Genomic DNA, 19023 nt, shown 5'->3' on the forward strand with positions numbered 1-19023 from the left:
ATATCATATTATTCTGTTTTGACAGTGGTTTTCATATTTAGTACTATTACACTTGAATTCTTTCATTTTCTATTGTGTTTATCCGACTTTATGAAATAACTGTTATGAATCTTGCGTTCTAATTAGTTTGGAGAATTTGCTTTATGAGAGCACTTTCAGTTGAGTCTTTCCTATCCAAAATAATGGTTATTGTGATTAACTGTGTATCATAAAAGAAATTTAAAAACTTGCTTGCTCACAGGTAGTCCAAGCTTGGTTTCTGTGCTGTCATGTTACAAGGAAATATATGGGGGTTCTTCAAAAATTTCAATAAAATCATTGAAAAGTGAAATAAAGCCTCAAAATTTTACCTGATCATTGAGAAATAGCACTTCTTTCGCTCTGTGTGGTTATTTTTTCTCAATGATCAAGTAAAATTCAACAGAGCACTCGCACATTTTCTTAAATCACTCTAATTAGGTTGGTACATTTTGTTTCATGGGTTTATGGAAGCCTCTCTGATTTTTTCAATCTCGGTACTATTTAATAGTACTTGCATTTAGGTAAATAATTTTCCCTTCTCGGTCACCCTGTGTTAAGACGTGATGTTCAACGGAAATAACAATGATCAGGTGATACTGCACATGACTATCACCACCAAGGGTTTTCCCTAAGGATAATAATTTCATCACCAGTCTTCCCTCGAAAGTTGGCACTGCACCTAAATAAAACGACCACGTACTATCCCCGTATCATCATTACACCTTCCCACACTCTTAAATAACTGGATTTGCCTTTCATATCAATATCAATACTTTCAACAAAAAAAAAAACCAGAGTTGGCAACAACAAAAGAGTACCAGTTTGTTCAGACCTTCGATATCCGTTCTTTCTTTTACGGCCACGTGCTATCCATTCGTTGTTCTTGAAGACTTTGATCGTCGGTTAAAGTCTTAAAAACAAACAACATCCTTCTCGCATTACACATCGCCTTACAGTGGACTTTTGGACCTCGAAAGCTGTAGTTACTGATCATGGAGTACGAAAACGATGGATGTCTACACGAAATGTTCGTTAAACAAGCGCGAAAATCCCCCAAAGCTCAAGCCGTTGTTTGTGATGATGGCCGAAGTTTAACTTTTGAAGAACTCGATGAAATAACGGATATTCTGGCTTTGAATCTTCGTCATAAAGGTTGTGGAAAAGACCAAGTTGTTGGGATTTACCTGGAAAAGTGTCTTGAGTACCCAATTGTTTACATCGCTGCGTTGAAAGCTGGAGGTGCTTACATGCCTCTCGAGTTGTCTTATCCTGAACCTTTGCTTAATTCTATTCTGGAAGATGCTCAACCAGTCACTGTTGTAACCACTGAGGACCTTCGAAACCGTTTACCAGAGACCTTTCCTGCTATTGTGTTGAGCAAAGGATGGGAAGAAAGGCTGAAGAAGGAAAATGGAAGGCTTGGAAGTCTTCCACCAGTTGATTCATCTCTCGATGACCTCGCATATGTGGTGTACTCATCTGGAACGACTGGAAAACCGAAAGGTATTAAGAATATTTCGTTTTTCAAACTAATAATTAAACTCATATTTTATTACTAAATAACATTTATTTTTACCAATTCATAGAATATCTGTAAGTGTGCTAGTAAGAATATAAAAACATTGAGATCAAAAATTTAATTTAAATTCTGTTAAACTAACTATAAAAGCTATGATTTAAAATTTTTACTTGTTTTAGGGCTGTAAAGAGTAATTTTCTCAAAAATACTCCTTTAAAATAATGAAAGATTAATGACTGTCCTTAAGAGAAGATTGCTTTTTCTGATTACTGAACAACAATCCTATACATAATTTATTTTGAAACTTTGATTGGATTTTTCCTTTTATTCTCATTTTCTCTTTTACTTTTTCAACAACGACAACAAAAATAGTATTACAAACTTTATGAAATTGTGTTTTCTCATTTGGAAAAAAATTCTTAATAAAGAACCACTACAAACCCAAAACACAAGAAAAGGGATTATTTCCATAGAATGAATTTTTTATCATTCTTATTGTAATTAATATATTTTAATGACTATTGAAATGTAATTTACTGCGAATTTTTATGATGTTGAATTAGGATTGATAGCCCCTCTTTAGCTTCAGAAGTGTTTTCCTCTTATTTCAAGAATGATTAAATTAAAGTATTGATAAAAAGTTAGATTATATTTTTATGAAGAACTAATTACATTTAATTGTACGTATGTCCTATGATTAATTCATATTCCTTATCATACCATGTTTAGCCCTTCTAAGCTTTACTTTTATTATTATTTTTGGATAACATGCAGTCAGAAATAATGTCTCATTGTGTATATATGAATTCTGTGTGCACAGAAATGGTTTGTCCAAACTAGTATAAATGTGACAGCATGTGAGACAAATATTGGACCTATCTTAGTCTTTACTTTTTTTTTCAAAACATTTTTCCACACAATGAATGAATACCTGCATAAAGGAAAGCATGTCTCATAGTTTACACTGAGGGGGGGGGGGGGGGGGGGGTACTCCACCAGGATTTGGGTAGGGGTGTTCTGCTGGGATTCTGAAAGGGGTACCCTGTTTATGACAAAAAAACTCAAATTTGTAGACTCTGTTTATGACAAAAGATGTAATTAATTGCACTGAGTTCCTGTTTCAATTATCATGTCAGCTTGTGTATATTTTTTTTGACAACCATAATAACCAGTTTCGGTCAATACAAATTTAGAAACCCTAAATATGACAGGAAACTCAGGAAGAACTTGGAACTTGAGTGAAATTACATACCCTGTTTATGACAAGAAGCTTGAAAAACCATATCTTGTTTAGCGGAACATCCCCCTATAGTCCATATATGGGAGTACCCCCTCCCCCCCCCCCCCCCCCCCACAGGGTTTACAATATTAGTTGCAGATTAATGAGGGTTTATTGTGTGGTAATTGAAGTCTATTGGACATGCTAACAAGAAAAAGTGACAAGACCTATAGTCACAGTAATATAAGGACACTTTAACAGTGAACATCTTGAGTTTTTTTCCAGGTTATTATTTCCAGGACTTTTTACTGTTTTAAACCCTCAAAATTAAATCATTTAGTTGAAATACACCAGGTGATCAAAATGAATCTTATTTCCAATCAGTTTGCTTGAGGGATGATTTACAGTATGCATTTTAAGAAAGTGGAAAAAAACCCTCAAAGTGTTCATGATTCAAGTGACGTCCTCACTGTAAAATAGCTGACACATTATCATAACAAATGCAGTGTTGACATTGGACAGAGCCTATGATCTTCCCCTAGACCAGACCACATTATTTGTGAATTATTGATATCGTAATTATTTCAACATAAGTCTGTTTATTTCCAGGTATTGCTTGCCCTCATAGGGGTGCAGTATATTCATACACATGGCGTACGGTAAACTACCCATACGACACAGATGATAGAGTCGCATGTAATGTCTTCTTTGTCTGGGAGATGCTTCGATCTTTGCTGGCGGGGATTCCATTGTATGTTATACCAGACAATGTCATTTATGATCCACCATTGTTGTTGAATTACTTGAAGAAGAATAAAATCACTAGGATCTTGTTCACTCCCTCACTGTTTGGTAAGTAAGGCACTGCTTCAATTTTCTTCCTTCCTTCCTTCCTTCCTTCCTTCCTTCTATCCTTCCTTCCTTCCTTCCTTCTCTCCTTCCTTCCTTCCTTCCTTCCTTCCTTCCTTCCTTCTCTCCTTCCTTCCTTCCTTCTCTCCTTCCTTCCTTCCTTCCTTCTCTCCTTCCTTTCTTCCTTCCTTTCTTCCTTCCTTCTTTCCTTCCTTCCTTCCAGCTGCATGCAGCTGTGTTGCTTATTTTCTATGTATGAATATTTTAAAGCCTGTGAATCTCATTTTTTTCAACAGAGGCCATCCTAGACTATGAAGAGTTAGATGTGAAAACCTACCTGTCAATGCTTAGAGAAGTATGGTTGTGCGGTGAGGTTGTGACAACAGCTCTCCGTGACCGTGCCATGAGGATGTTGCCATCAATACGCCTTCTGAACCTGTACAGTATTTCTGAGTGCCATGATGTTGCTACTTCAGATCTGACAAACATTCCCTTTCAAGATGAGGTAAAAACTGAATTAATACATATAATTTTGTAGGTAAATAATTTGGTTTTCAGCATGTGCAGTTTATAAGGCTAGTGTGCATCAACAATATTATACTTGGTCGATTTGAGAATGAACCTACAAACACAGAGATGAGAGCAGCGCACACTACATGTGCTTTTCTAATTTAATATTTGTTTGTTTGTTTCCTTATTTATTCTATTGCTTTTTTGCTTGTTTATTAAGCTACCAGAAAAAGACGAGAACAAACGTAAGTTCTGCCATGTGGGTAAACTGCTACCAGACATACAAGTGGTGATTATGGATGACAATATGCAGCCGTTGCCTGTTGGAGTCCCTGGAGAGGTTTGAACTTTCCTAATTTATAAATGCTGTTAAGAATTTTGCTATCTAGGCTTTGTCTTGCAAGTGCGCAACAATTTCAAATGGTCTATTTAGTTTCGTAGCATATACCTAGCTTTTACAGTTATATTTGCATGAGAAGTGTCGTTCTTATCTCTCCTTCCCTCTCTTCCTCCCTCCCTCCCTTTTATGCTAATCCTTTCTTTCTAATATTTTTCTTACCTATTCCTAAACAGATTTATGTAGGAGGTCCAACACTAGCTCGTGGATACCTGAACAGACCTAAGCTAAATAAAGAACGCTTCATCGATCGACCTGCTGCAGTCCCGGCCTCTGTGGGTGACCGACTGTACAAGACTGGTGACTGGGGATACATGCTTTCTAGTGGTTACTTAGAGATTTGTGGTCGATGTGATTCTATGGTGAAGATCAGGGGATACAGTATCGAAATCCAGGTAAAAGTCGAGGATGAAATTGATGATGACAATGATGAATGATGTTGATGATGGCGATTATGCATGATGAGGATGATGTGACAGTATGATATATGGGGATGATGATGGTGGTGGTAATACATATTGTGATGACGATGAGGATGGTACATGATGGTGGTGATGAATATACATGGTGATGATGGAAATGATGAATGATGATGATGATGGTGTTGGTCCCAGTGGTTGTGGTGGTGGTGGCAGGTATACATAGCTAGTGATGATAGTGATGATGATAATACCTGATGATGATGGTGATGATAATCATATTTATCTTTAAAAGAAAAAGGAAGAAAACAAAGACAAAGAAAAACTGTAGATACTTGATTTCCACCAATTTTTTTCAGGCAGTAGAAGCAGCTCTCTTGTCACTGCCGATGGTTAACGCATGCGTAGTACTAGTCATAGGTGAAGAAGGTACCGACAAATATCTAGTGGCATATGTGGTACCAGAAGGAAAGGTAAAACACGTCTACATACATAATTATTATCATTATTATATATTGTTATTATAATATTATTGGTTCTACTGGTTTTCTGCTTCTGTTTTTAGACCACGTATCATTCTCTAGAGTGTTATTTCTGTGTTAAGTGGTTGCGAATGAGAAAAAACATGGATATAGAGGCTTTGCACCATCACGTGACGGCAGCTTTGTTAGATGACAGGAACAATACAATCGTTTTACATGAGAAAGAATTCAATTCCCGAGAGCACTGGGATTTTAATTTCGTTCCACCATCTAACCACAGGTAGTCCAAGCTGGATTATAACGCCGGCACGTGATGGATACACTCAAACAAAGAATATCAGTTATTTTCAAGAGAATGACATGTGGTCTGAATTGGGAAAACATTAAGTCTGTTATCTATATGTTGTCTGTCTCTTTGATGTGTCTTTGATCTGGAGGACACTTTATTCAGTCAACCAAACTAGCCATTTATTCCTCTCTCTGTTCGTTTATTTTAAGGTTACCAAGAAAGAAGTGCGAGCGGCTTTGAAAACCAGACTTCCATTTTACATGATACCAGCACATTTCGTTCTTTTACAGAGGTGAATTAGTCTAAACGTATACTTCTTATTTTTTATTATTATCATTCTTGCTTTTTTTCATTTTTCTATCTTTTTGTACATTTGATATCGCCATTTCATTTCATTATAATTACCTTGATTGTATATTTTCTTAAGCCCCTTCAAATAATCACTCTTAACCTCGCTTCTACCCTTCCACTCTAGCATCCCTGTAGCGGCGTCGGGAAAACTCGACAAGAAAAGTCTTCCCCCTCTAGACTTAGACGATGCCGACGAAGAGGGAACACCAACGACAGAGACGGAGAAAAAACTCGCTAAGATATGGTGTGAAATTTTATCCGTCAGAACAGTAGATATACATGAAAGCTTCTTCGACTTGGGAGGGTGAGTTTGTATCTCCTTTAAGTGGTGCAAATCTGTTTACGCCAAATTAGTTGTTCGGTCGATTCACACGAAGCAATTCGTGTTGTAGCTTGTTGCGCGCGACAGTCATGAGGGGAATCTCATACCATGTTCATCGGTCTTAAAGGTATAGATAAAAGTTTAGTGAGTGAGCTTTGAAAACCAATAAAAAAGTTGGAAGAATTATTAAAGCTAGGCATATATGTGACCGAGGAATGTTTCTTACTGAAATAAAAAAAAAAAATTATTTATACTTTTTGTGTCGTTTCTTTTTCTGGGAAGTCGAATGAAAACATTTCATTTCCTTTTATTCTTGTGGCATAAATGACTCTCATTACTATTTTTCATTTTCAGTCATTCACTTTTAGCTGCGCGTCTGTTATCCAAGATACTTGAGGAATTCTCCATCGAGCTGGCTGTCAAAGACTTGTTTCTCTTTCCGACTGTTGCTGACATGGCCAACATCATTGATGATAAACTCCATAATGGTGCTCAAAAATACAGGTACGCATGCCTGTCGCCTGTCCTTATTTTAGTGATATTTGAAGGACAAATAGATGGAGCGAAGAAGGGCATCTTTATCCACAGTCCAACACCCAGGGGATTATTTAGCGCGAATTGGCAACGCCCTAACCCAACAATGATGCTAATATTTAATCCATGGCATATCGTTAGAAAATACAATTGCAATAAGAAAAAGAATTTCTACCGTAAGGACCTCTATTGCTAAATGAAGGCTACACGTCATGGATTCTGAATCAGTATTTTTTTTGTCCCTTGTAATTTAGAAGCGCTTCCATGGAAACTTACATCGATCTGAAGGGAGAAGTTGAACATCACAACCAAGGATTCGTCAAGTAAGTACGTCGGTCATTAGCAGTGAGTTGAATGCATGGACGAATGCAAGCGAATCATGAAATATTCTCGAACCACTTTCAGCATGGATATGATCCTACGTGCGTTTTGGAGGTCAGGGAACTTCAGGAATACTCGACGATGGAACCGTGGTCGCGTTTTACTGACAGGATCTACTGGTTTTCTTGGTGCTTATCTGTTGAGAGATTTGTTAAAACATACCAAGGTAATGAGCCATATATGACAAACAATGGTAAACTGCGCATGCTTGGCATGTTGGCGGGAAAATTGCAGACGCGTCGAAACGGCTCAAATGTTACAGGAAAATGGTACACGCGTCAAAAAAGGGCGGGAAAAAGGCGCGCGCGCATTCAGATAATTTGGCGGGAAAAGGGTACACGCGTCTCCATCTCTCAAATATGTTACAGATAATGGTGGGCGCGTCAAAAAAAAGGCGGGAAATGAAAACTTTAGATATTTAATTTTTATTTGCTGCAAGGCTATTTCTAATTTTCCCATGCAATGTTTCTTTAATAATTTTCTTCTTATTCTTTATTTATTTTTTAGGTCCACGTATTTTGTGTAGTTCGTGAGGCACCAGATAAAACCTGTAAAGATCGAATCAGAGCAAGTTTAGAACGTTACTCCATCCTACCAAAGAATAACAATGGGCACACTCTGAATGAAGAAGAGAAGTATTTGGAGTATGGATTTGAACACAGGGTTACCGCAGTCAAAGGTTTGCGTTGTGCTTTGAAACTTTTAAAATTTCTTACATTATTTTACCGTAGAATGCAGTAGGTTTATTATATTATTTTATTTCCACAGGCGACATTTCCTTGATAAATCTTGGTATGAGCGAAGAAGATTTTATATTCTTATCGTCAGAGGTAATCAGACAATCTTATTTTATTTCATTGTATGATTTTTAAAGTACTTTGAAAATTTAGAGCTTGATAGAAAAGTTTTAGACTTAGAGTTTTTTAATTGCTCTTATTTCTTTTGTTAATTGCTTTAGATCGACTTTATCATCCATGCTGCAGCAAGTGTCAACATGGTTTACCCCTACACGGTTAGTAATTGGTATGTTATCTGCACCGATTCTTTTAAAATGCCACTTTATCTTGTGTTCCTTATTATGGATTTTCTAGGCTCTTCGGGGACATAATGTTACTGGTACACAGAACATAATCCTCTTCGCAAGCACCAGCAAGATAAAGCCCCTTCATTACATAAGGTACCTTGATCAATATCGTTTATAATTCAGTTATAATTCAGCTTCGCTTGAGTAAGAAACACGAGGCTTTTCAAGAAGTTGTGTTTTTGATTTTCTAATTAAAAATTATGGGATATCATGACAAACCCGTGCGCCCCCCCCCCCCCCCCTTAGTAAAGTATGGATATCAAGGGTGGCGTTAGCGGTAGTACACTCATCTGTAGCATGGCAGAATAGTCCTCCGTGGAAGAATGGTCCTCTGATGCTTCCTCCAATCTCGTGTCACAAACGAATGTGTGTTTACATAAGTCAATCGCTAAAGACCATGGCGCTCTATAAGAAACGTACTCTGAAATCACAGCGCGCAATGACGTGAAGAAAAATAAGTCATGGCGCGCTATGAGAAACGTACTCTGAAATCACAGCGCGCAATGACGTGAAGGAAGATAAGACCATTGCGCTATATGAGAAACGTACTCTGAAACCACAGTACGCAATGACGTGAAGGAAGATAAGACTATATCCTATGGGAGTGTTGTTTCAGGGTTTGATCTGTGAGTTAGCTCTGCCTTGACTTAGATCAGCCCAGAGGTTTTTTCAGGGTATCGTCAACATTTGAAGTATCAAGGACAAAACCTTATCTTGCGCTTCAAGAAAATCCAACCTTAAAAATAATGTCATTATTTTCAGTACCGATGCCGTGTTTCCTCATGGTTTGACTAAATGTTCCGAAGATGCTGACATGCTTCAGTACGCTCACCTTTTGGATGATGGCTATTCCCAATCAAAATGGGTTGCTGAGCAGCTTGTTATCAGAGCGCGTGAACGAGGCTTACCCATGGTTATCTACAGACTAGGTATGACGTCATTCTGAACAGGTCACATGACGTGATGTTATATTTGTTATCTAAACATAATTACTCCATGTAAAAGATTCTTTAATAGGAATAGTATTCTGATAGTACCCACGCTAGAGAAAGAAATAGTACTCAAGGAATTGACATGTGGTCTGAATTGGGATAAAAGTACATTAACGTTATCTTTGACTTACAGGTAATTTGTCAGGTGACCGGAAGAACGGATATTGGAATCCATTGGACTTTACTCTGCTGATGCTCCAAGGTTGTGCCGAGACCCTCTCCGCTCCTCAAGTAGAGTGGGGACTGGAAATGACTCCGGTTGATTTCGTTAGCGAAATGATCGTCAAGATGACACAGGTAACAAGCAGTGAGATTACTCGGGTGCTACAGGAATTTTCTAATGATATTTTTATTCTTTTTTTGTAGGAGCTTTCTATGACTATTGGAAAGGTTTATCACCTGGTCAACCCAAGACCACTGGAAGCAGAGTAAGAGTGTTGTTATAGATACTACTCTTCCCAGTAGACCAGACAGTTGGGATTTTTTATGAGCCCACACCACACCATGCAAACCACAACACACCACAAAGCACTGTATCTTATAAACTTGACCGCACCTCACCACACTTCACTGAACAAAATAGTTCACAGCTGTACCCTATAGGCATTGCGTACACCATCCCCTAATCACATTATATTTGTCTTAATGTATCATTTCAGGTGGTTGTTCGAATGGATGACTATTCATGGTTATCAACTCAATATCGTCTCTTTTGATCAATGGAAGAAGAGGTATCTTTTGATCACATTATTTTTAGTTATCATTATTTTTTGATTATTATTGTTATTATTATAGCGCATAGAGCATTCATTTGGATATGCGCTATATAAATGCACTACTACTATTATTATTATTATTATTATTATTATTATTATCATTATTATTATTATTATTATTATTAGGTTGCAACTCACAGTTTTATGTTGCAATACACCGTCTTCTCAAGGTTGCGTGCGCATCCAACTTGACGGGCCACAAAACTGAAAAACGCAAATTCAGTAAGATTGAGAAGACAGTTTTATATTTAAGAGGAGAATAATCGATTTTATGAATTCTTATTGAAAAATCTCATAAAAATGTATGACAATTTTCATTGTAAAGTCCTCCACTGCTCATAAATGTAAAGTGCATTGAGACAATATGAAATGCGCTATATAAGAACCCCATTATTATTATCGTGGCCCGTAAAGTTTCTTAAATTTGGATGGGCACACAATCTTAAGGAAAAGGTCTATTCAGTAAATGTGACTTAATTGACCGTTATTTCCAAACTTTTTCTCAAGAATCGAAGAACTGAACGAGAAAAAATCTTCCGAAGAACACAGTATGTTAGTTAGACTTTTGGAAATATGGATCAAGTGAGTATGGGAAGGGCTTCCTTGAACTAGGCTCTCTTGTGTGTCTCTAGCCTCGTCCAGTCTCTTATGCTGGAGTTCTCAGCTTACCCAGAGGTCCTTCTGGTTTTCCTGTAGAAGTCCTACTGTTGGAGAAATGAAATTTTTGTGAAGAGAAAGAAGGGATGCGATTATGATGGGCAGTATCTTCCATCCATTTTTGTTCGCTTTCCCCTTCTCAATTTACGACTTCCTGGTATAACAGACATGGTAGTGACACTACAAAATCATGGACAGAATCATGACTTTTTCTTTGTCTATTTTTGTTCACAGGGATTCGTCATTTTTCTCGAAGCTTAGCACATACTCCCAGACGAACCTAGAAGGAATGATGAAGCATTTCCAAGTGAATTACCCACAGATCAACCACCATCTTCTAAATACATACTTCGCTTCTCTTGTCAATCAGGGCGTTTTACCACCACCTAAGAAATCCATCAAAGGTGTCAACAAAACATTTATCAACATTAATTTAGTCATCCCGAGTTCGAGGAAAAAAACTGGTCGAGTTGGGATTGCAGTGCATTGTGGGACTGTTTTACGAGACGAATAGACGCCATCTTGGAAATATGTTCCCCCAAAACAAGAATCATATTCTCAAATGACACATGGTCTATAATAAGAAACATTGCACCACTTCGAATGAAGCTATTCATTTTGCTTTGATGATCAAGTGAAATAAATAGCCCACTTTCGAGATATGCTTCGTTTGTCATGCACAAAGGTTTCAGTACGAGGCTACGTGCTAAATTCAATTCTTTTCTCCTGAGCATTGTGCACGAAGCCTCACAATGAACCCTTTATGCGTGACAAGTAAGGCATATCTCAGAAGGGGGCTATTATTTTTGTGTGTGCGTGTTTATCTAAAATTTGTATTCTGTTGTTAACATTAAAGGGCCACGCCCACTCGAAGGAGAAGTTGCCATAGTAACAGGCTCATCTAGTGGAATCGGAGCTGCTGTGTCTAAAGCCTTGGCCGAGGCTGGCGCTAAGGTGGCATTAGCTTCTCGAAGAGAAGAAAGGTAACACTTTAATGTTAACAATTACTGATTGCAATTCACGCAAAAATGCCCTTAGATCAGCGCAGAGGTGGTTTCAAGGTTTGATCTGTGAGTTAGCTGTGCCCTGACTTACACCAGCCCAGAGGTTGCTTCAGGGTTCAATCCGTGAGTAAGCCATGCCTGACTTAGATCAGCCCAGTGGTTGTTTCAAGGTATCGAACTAGACGTCTATATTGTCGGCTCTCTTTGAGTTTAGGCGTCAGGGGTTTGTGTTTATGCGTTGTGTGATAATCTATACTTATATTGTAGATTGGAACAGCTTCGTGATGAGATATTGTCTTCTGGTGATGCAGCGATATCAGTCAAGACAGACGTAACGAACAGAGCAGAGGTACTATTGCATAAAACTAAAGTTTCTAACAACCCTTTCTCTTTTCCCCTTTACTCTTGACTCCGTACGTGCTGACGTTCCTATACACATGTGATCCACCCCTTTCCCTCTTGAAGAGAACTCAATTGTTTTCCTTCAAGGTGAGGCAAGTTTCGTCTACCTGCAGCCGTCCTTCCTTTCCCTTAGTCAACGTGTACTGGTCTACTAAAGTGTATTAGTCTAATATTTATTTTACGGGTTTAATGACTTCCATCTAATGATTATAGGTGAAGAATCTAGTGGAAAGAACACAGAGTACCTTGGGTCCAGTCAGTATCATGGTTAATTGTGCAGGGATCATGTTTTACCAATACATGAAGAACTGTCACATGGATGACTGGGAAAGACAGGTTGATATAAACTGCAAGGTGAATAGGAATAGTATTTTTCACGGTTACGAAAAATAGATATCGCAAAGCCTTGTGGGATCGAATTGCGGACAACCATTGCAAATTAAGGCTTGGATTAGAAGGAAAAGAAGAAGAATATCAATCGAAAAACCATAGTTCTTTCATGAGATAGAAACAAAGAGGCTATAAAACATGTTAGAATGTGCGCTGGCCTAGGCTTGTCCCCATTTCAATCCCATGATGCTTAATTGTGACGTCATCAGTGGAAAACGCTACGTCATGAGTGTGACTGTTTAAGGGTGACACTAGGGACGAATCTTATACTTTTTTTTACGAGGAGATATCAGAAATAAACGCGTTAGATCAAAGAGCTGCTTCACGTCATAGCGTAGTTTTTTAGCTTCGTCAGTGGAAGATTCTTTTCATTTTCATATCGATTGGTTATTGACAAAAGCCATATGCTTGCGTTTTCGGGATCGTGTTGCATTCTGGTCGCCGATAATTATTAGTAACTATTAGTTTAATTCTAATAGGTTTTTTTTTTTTTTTTTTTTTTTTTTTTTTTGCAGGGGGTGTTGAATGGCATTGGTACAGTTCTACCTGGTATGCTCGAAAGAGGCAAAGGACACATCATAACAATCTCTTCCAGCGCTGGCAGAAAGGTAAAACTAAGCACCTGATTGGCTTATTATCTTTCTCATAAACTCCAAAAAGAGACTGGTACCGAACTCTTGCCGCATGGGATTTCGGGGGTGTGTTTCAGAGACATTAACAAAATATTCTGCCATCTTGTTTTGCATTCTTAACATCGGTTATCAGTCTTTTAGAATTTTGTACACCGAACCGAGTTATAGAAAACAATTTAAATAACTATTGTCTAGGACTCTAGGATATTGACTAGCCTCGTGTTCGTGTGGAAGCACAAAAGCGTTTTCACAAGTTGTTTGAGTACTTTTTCAAAGTAAAGTTGATCGTAAAATTTTTGGACGACGTGAGAGTACAATAAATTCGCCGGCATTTCGTTTTACGTATTTTGCAAAACTTAGAGAAAAAGTTAAATCACGCTATAAAATTACGCTATTTTGTTGCCACGAAGGGAGGGGCCCCCCCTTTGCCTTTGCCCCCCCCCCTTGCCTTTGCCCCCCCCCCCCCTCCCCGCGCCCTTCATTTGCCCACTGATTGCGTGCATCATACCTAAGACAATGACCATATTTTATCGCTAAATGTCAAAATTATAACTCTTATCGCCAGGCTTTCCCAGGACTTTCTGTTTATTCTGGGACCAAGTTCTTCGTGGAGGCTGTGTGTCAAGGACTTCGGCAGGAAATAGCTGGAACAGGGGTCAAAGTTACTACTATTCAACCAGGTATGGAGTTGTCTGTCGGATTCTAGATTCGTCAGGTAACACTTTTCAATGGTTTAGATTCCTCATCAGCAAAAAAAAAGTTCCTTTCATTGTGTTTGATGTCTTCGTCGTTGCTGCCGCTGCTGCTGCTGCTGCAGGTATTGCTGCTGGTATGTTACTGCTGCTGCTTTAGCTGTTGTTACTGCTGCTGCTTTAGCTGTTGTTACTGCTGCTGCTTTAGCTGTTGTTACTGCTGCTATTGATGTTGTTATCGCCTTGCGTGGTGGTGGTTGCTGTTATTAAAGGTTTCATGTACCTGTTCCAGACCGGTAAATATTCATCACAGTTACAATGATAATCTCTGTATGACATAGGTGACGTCAGAACTGAAATTGGTAACCATTCTAACGACGCAGAGGTAAGAGAGTAATAATGTTGCCCTGGGTTCCCTGTGGACCACAGATATCTGACGTAGAACTCGTTACACCTCGGCCAAGAAGGGACGCGATGTCCTGGTAAGTAACTCTTGTCATATTGGTTTTCCAGGCGCAAGAACAATTCGACATGAGCAGCAAAACCAAGATCCTTGAACCACAGGATGTTGCTAACGCTGTAGTGTACGCAGTCACTCAACCTCCATACTGTGCTGTTAATGAGATATTAATCGAACCAAGAGACGCTCCATGTTAAATAAAATAACTTAGAAAGACTAGACTTTGCTTGAAATTATGATAACAATTGACCATCCAATATGGCGGAAATGGCCACGTGACCAAGTTACCTTTAGGACCTCTACTGTTCGATATCTTCATGAACCACATCAATGTAAGAGTTATTTACCGAGAACGGAGGCAATAAGCCATATACATAGGCTTATTGCCGACGTTCGAGGTAATTAAGTATTTTATTTATCAATTGAGAAGGTTTTCTATCAAATGTTGCTCATTATAAATGCGAACGGTCTATATATAGCTATTAACCGGGTTAATAACTATATATTGACCTCGCATTTATAATGAGGGTTATAAAAAAAATAAAGCCTTGTGAATAACAAAGAAAACCGTGTCAATTGAGTCTTTATGCGGATGACACTACTCAGAATTCATCTGATGTATGTCCAACTGTGCTGGAGTATTCCTTCAACCAGGATATTGTTAAACTGTCAGTCTGGTTCAACGATAACTTCTTACTTAGAAACAGTGATAACAGTATGATTTAAAGATCTCAAATGACACGATAGAAACTAAAGACAGTCTTAAGATCCTAGTAGTAACAATCGATAATCATCTATCTTTTAAATTGCATATTGGCGATATGTTGAAAAAAGTGTATGCTGAAACAGCAGCTCTGCGTCGCCTTAAGCGTCTTGTGCCTACAGACGTTTTGCCTAAATTATGTAATGCCTATGTTTTGCCTCATCGTAGTCCAATATCACTAAGTATAGGTAAAACGGTAGAGCAAAGAACTCGAATTTTAAGGGCCAATTATTATGGTCTTAGAACCTTATTGAATATGGGGAATAACGTAGATTACGAGTCAGTTCTTTTAAAAACTTGCATCCAAGCGCTCTTTGGAACATAGACGACTGGAGCAAGTATCAATTATATTTTTCAAATGCGCAAAACAAAATGGACCAGCATACATTTTTAGCTTTTTCAAACCTCGCGAAACGAATTATTCTTAGTTCAACATCGAACGAGGTGCATTCTGGTCTAGCTTTTTTAAAACCATATGATGAGAGTCTTTCGGTGACAATGATCTTAATATATGAAAAGAACTCGCCTTTATTATTTTAAGTTTTGGATATCAAAAATTCTGACATTTTATTTACATTTCACATTATTATTTCAAAGTATAAAAATAAAGATTCCTGAGATGTAGTTAAGATCGTTCATGCTTATTCCAACTGCTCCGACAAGAATCTTTCTTGCCCGGCCCGTCTATACAAAAATGTTAAGTTTAAACGAAAGTTTTTCTGATTCAGTCAGCCTGTTGTGGTTCACGAGATCTGTCGTTCATAGCTTAGTTCCATGTCCGATATTCTGCTCTGACATCTGATCGTGGAAAGTAGCTGTTTGTCTCGCTATCGCTATTGTTTAGCAAAGCATAATGGCCCCATGATGGAACTTTTCCAAAATTTTTAGGTTGAAAAAAGAAAATGAAAATTAAAGTTTAGATTTGCTGTTGTTGTCAGGGTAATATAAAGACTGCCTCGAAATTCTGGCCGAAGACAATTTAGAAAACCACATCCCCAATCTTTTACTTTTGTAGCTGCATATTTTGCAAGAAAAGAAAGTATGAACATGTCCAAAACTGTTCGTTTTTCAACTGTTCGGGTTGCCAAAAGGGCATAAGATCAGGCAGAATGGGAAACCTGATCTATTCCATCGCACATGATCAATAGTTGTGGGCAGACTAGGTCGCTGAGATCGTCTAGTATATATCTGGGGTTTTATCCCCACCTCGAATCACATTCAGCTTGGTAGAACGAGGAGGGAGTCATCTGGAACGAGTGTACTAAGGTAAGCATGCATCAGTATTTTATCTAAAGCCGCGGTAATCTGAATGAAGCACATATCACCAGTTGGTGGGAATGTAAAATGGGAAAGCAAAGAGTAGAATAACTGTGAAAGAGAAAGAATTAAGAAGAGGGACTAACACACAGTATATTGGTTTAACAGCAGACATGTTGTTGGGCAGAAACAATGCAATATCTTTACAGGACAAGAGAACATTTTTATATTGTTTTATGCAATACCACATGGGGGCTGTGAAACCAGTCTGTATATGGGATACAACATGACCAATCAATGCTGACGATAGATATAAGGGTGTTTGTGTTTTATTTCTTTGTAAGGTTCTACTACCGTCTGTCCATGATGAATGAAATGAAAATAGCTCTGCTCTTTTTATTGCTTGTTGTGGTGATCGACGACCTATTTGCGTGCTCACCGTTTTCCGCGTGGCGGGACATCGATCAAGGCGTAAGGGACGGCCGTAGGTCTAGATTGCTCGCGTCTTGTAAGTACTATAATTCTACTATAATTGTCAAATTTTTCCATATGGCCGTCTTCTGTTCAGCTATTTGGTATATAGTTAGCCTAATACGATGATGATGATGATGATGAAATCGACGATGATGATGATGTTAATGATGATTGTTGTTGTAGTTGTTGTAACTGGTGTTGTCGAGAGACTAGTACTATAGCTAGTTGTTAAATAGCATGTACATAGAACGAACATTGAACGTGCAGTACTAATGTCTTGTTTCTTAATTTCCATCAGGTCAATTTTCTTCCATAAAGGGACTAAACAGTGATTGGCGTTTTTACTGTTCTGTAAAACTAGAATTTTCTTTAAATCACACTCGTGATCATCAGTTGAATAACTGCACCGGCAAATTCAACTACATTTGTCCGACAGGAAAATTTGTATCGGAAATATACGGTGAATCTGGGTGTAATATCAAATCTCGTGTTGCAATTATGGAAAGAGAAATTCCCATAAAGACTGTTACTGGGTTGGTTGGCAAAACTGCTTTGGAAGTGCATTCAAGTTCTGGGTACCAGATGGATACGACATAGCTGGTATAAGAAGCGAGTATAACAGCTCGGTACAGAACGAGTAAGAGCACCTATTTGATTTTCAGAAGAAAACTATTCTAAACGATATTGATTTGCAAGAAAGTTAAACTGTATTATTTTAGTATTAAGGCAAAAAAGGCACGGTGACGGTACAAAATAAATGACAGGACCAATCACAGTGCGCCACATCACTACTGACACATGCAGTACTGTCACGGTCACGGTACAAAATAGATGACAGGACCAATCACAGTGCCCCACATCACTACTGACACATGCAGTACTGTCACGGTCACGGTACAAAATAGATGACAGGACCAATCACAGTGCGCCACATCACTACTGACACATGCAGTACTGTCACGGTCACGGTACAAAATAGATGACAGGACCAATCACAGTGCGCCACATCACTACTGATACATGCAGTATTGACACGGTCACAGTCACGACATGCCAGTACCGTGCCTTTCTCGCATTACACCAAAATTACTTGGTCTTCTCTTACATGCATAACATTAGATTGTTACACTAGAGTGCGTGCGCATCCATCAAAGTTACATTTCATGTTTCATTACTCTTGATCACTTAACTTCAACCAGCGAGCGATCCCGACTGTGTGAAATCAACATCCGCTTTCCTCATTACACCTCTTTAGCTTCGTATGCAAATTGACCATTTCAGATCACATGACATTCCCTTGAGAATTGTTCTTTTATGACGAACATGTTTAAATATTTACACATGAAAGAATCAACTCCCAAGAGTGGCATCACATGGTCTGAAATGTGCACAACAAACAGCGAAGGTAAAGAGGTCTATTCACCAGTAGAATGGTCTTGACTTTAATTATATTTCTACTTTTTCAGGTACACAAGAATTTGGGACTTCTATGTGTGCCGTAAATGATAACCAGAATGTCAGTTCCTTCGACAAACCACGGTTCAATATGTTTTTCTTTTCCTAATCTACTCTAGTTTGCAGACATTTATTTCAAGTTTCATGTTTGTCGGTCAAAGTTGGTCATACGTACTCTACTGACAGGCGATGGAGCAGAAAGAGACCATGTTACCCACGATATGCCTTAGATAACGAATGTAATTAAACAGTACTGTGTAGTACAAAACAATAAAAGGAAATTCTACCTATTTGAACAGTAGTCTATTATTATGAAAAGGGTGTCAGCAAATAGCCCCAAAAGGTATGAAACCTAGACAAAATTCAACAAAACCACTTGTTAAAGTTCATGCTCCCTCCCCTCCCCTCCCCCCCCCCCCCCCCCCCCCCCCCTCTTAAAAACAAAAAAATATTGTTATACTTCTGTATGACACAGGTGACGTCAGAACGATGCAGAGGTAAGAGAGTAATAACGTTGCTATGGGTTCCCTGTGGACCACAGATATCTGACGTAGAACTCGTTACACCTCGGCCAAGAAGGGACGCGATGTTCTGGTAAGTAACTCTTATCATATTGGTTTTCCAGGCGCAAGAACAATTCGACATGAGCAGCAAAACCAAGATCCTTGAACCACAGGATGTTGCTAACGCTG

General features: G+C 38.4%; 1 protein-coding gene across 2 annotated transcripts; it reads left to right on the top strand.

The window, feature by feature from the left end:
* Positions 1–56: 56 nt before the first annotated feature.
* On the top strand, positions 57–18621 carry LOC116293639 (uncharacterized). Of its 2 annotated transcripts, none has more exons than XM_089039521.1 (31): positions 57–1524; positions 3369–3611; positions 3905–4113; positions 4339–4458; positions 4692–4910; positions 5294–5407; positions 5915–5997; positions 6181–6360; positions 6733–6882; positions 7167–7235; positions 7318–7459; positions 7801–7972; positions 8062–8123; positions 8252–8305; positions 8385–8470; positions 9140–9306; positions 9503–9666; positions 9736–9797; positions 10029–10100; positions 10653–10727; positions 11037–11206; positions 11659–11785; positions 12074–12155; positions 12422–12562; positions 13114–13206; positions 13796–13910; positions 14264–14307; positions 14436–16411; positions 16747–16910; positions 17175–17513; positions 18343–18621. In XM_089039521.1, the coding sequence occupies exons 1-28, from the start codon at positions 1014–1016 to the stop codon at positions 14577–14579; spliced, it is 3870 nt and encodes a 1289-aa protein (XP_088895647.1). In that variant the 5' UTR covers positions 57–1013; the 3' UTR covers positions 14580–16411; positions 16747–16910; positions 17175–17513; positions 18343–18621. The 2 variants fall into 2 exon arrangements, with proteins under 2 accessions (XP_088895647.1, XP_088895648.1); XM_089039522.1 differs by having other exon boundaries at positions 6181–6300.
* The last annotated feature ends 402 nt before the right edge of the window (positions 18622–19023 follow it).

This window comes from Actinia tenebrosa, unplaced genomic scaffold (genome assembly GCF_029948245.1).
Source record: "Actinia tenebrosa isolate PJP-AT-01 unplaced genomic scaffold, QUT_ActTen_1.0 PGA_scaffold6__47_contigs__length_16458017, whole genome shotgun sequence".
Lineage (NCBI taxonomy): Eukaryota > Metazoa > Cnidaria > Anthozoa > Actiniaria > Actiniidae > Actinia > Actinia tenebrosa.

Excerpts from the sequence above, each read along its gene's own strand:
- LOC116293639 (XM_089039521.1), top strand. The coding sequence starts at position 1,014 with ATGGAGTACGAAAACGATGGATGTCTACACGAAATGTTCGTTAAACAA. Across the intron at positions 4,911-5,293 it reads GATACAGTATCGAAATCCAG|GCAGTAGAAGCAGCTCTCTT; the intron begins GTAAAAGTCGAG and ends AATTTTTTTCAG. Across the intron at positions 13,911-14,263 it reads AGTTACTACTATTCAACCAG|GTGACGTCAGAACTGAAATT; the intron begins GTATGGAGTTGT and ends TGTATGACATAG.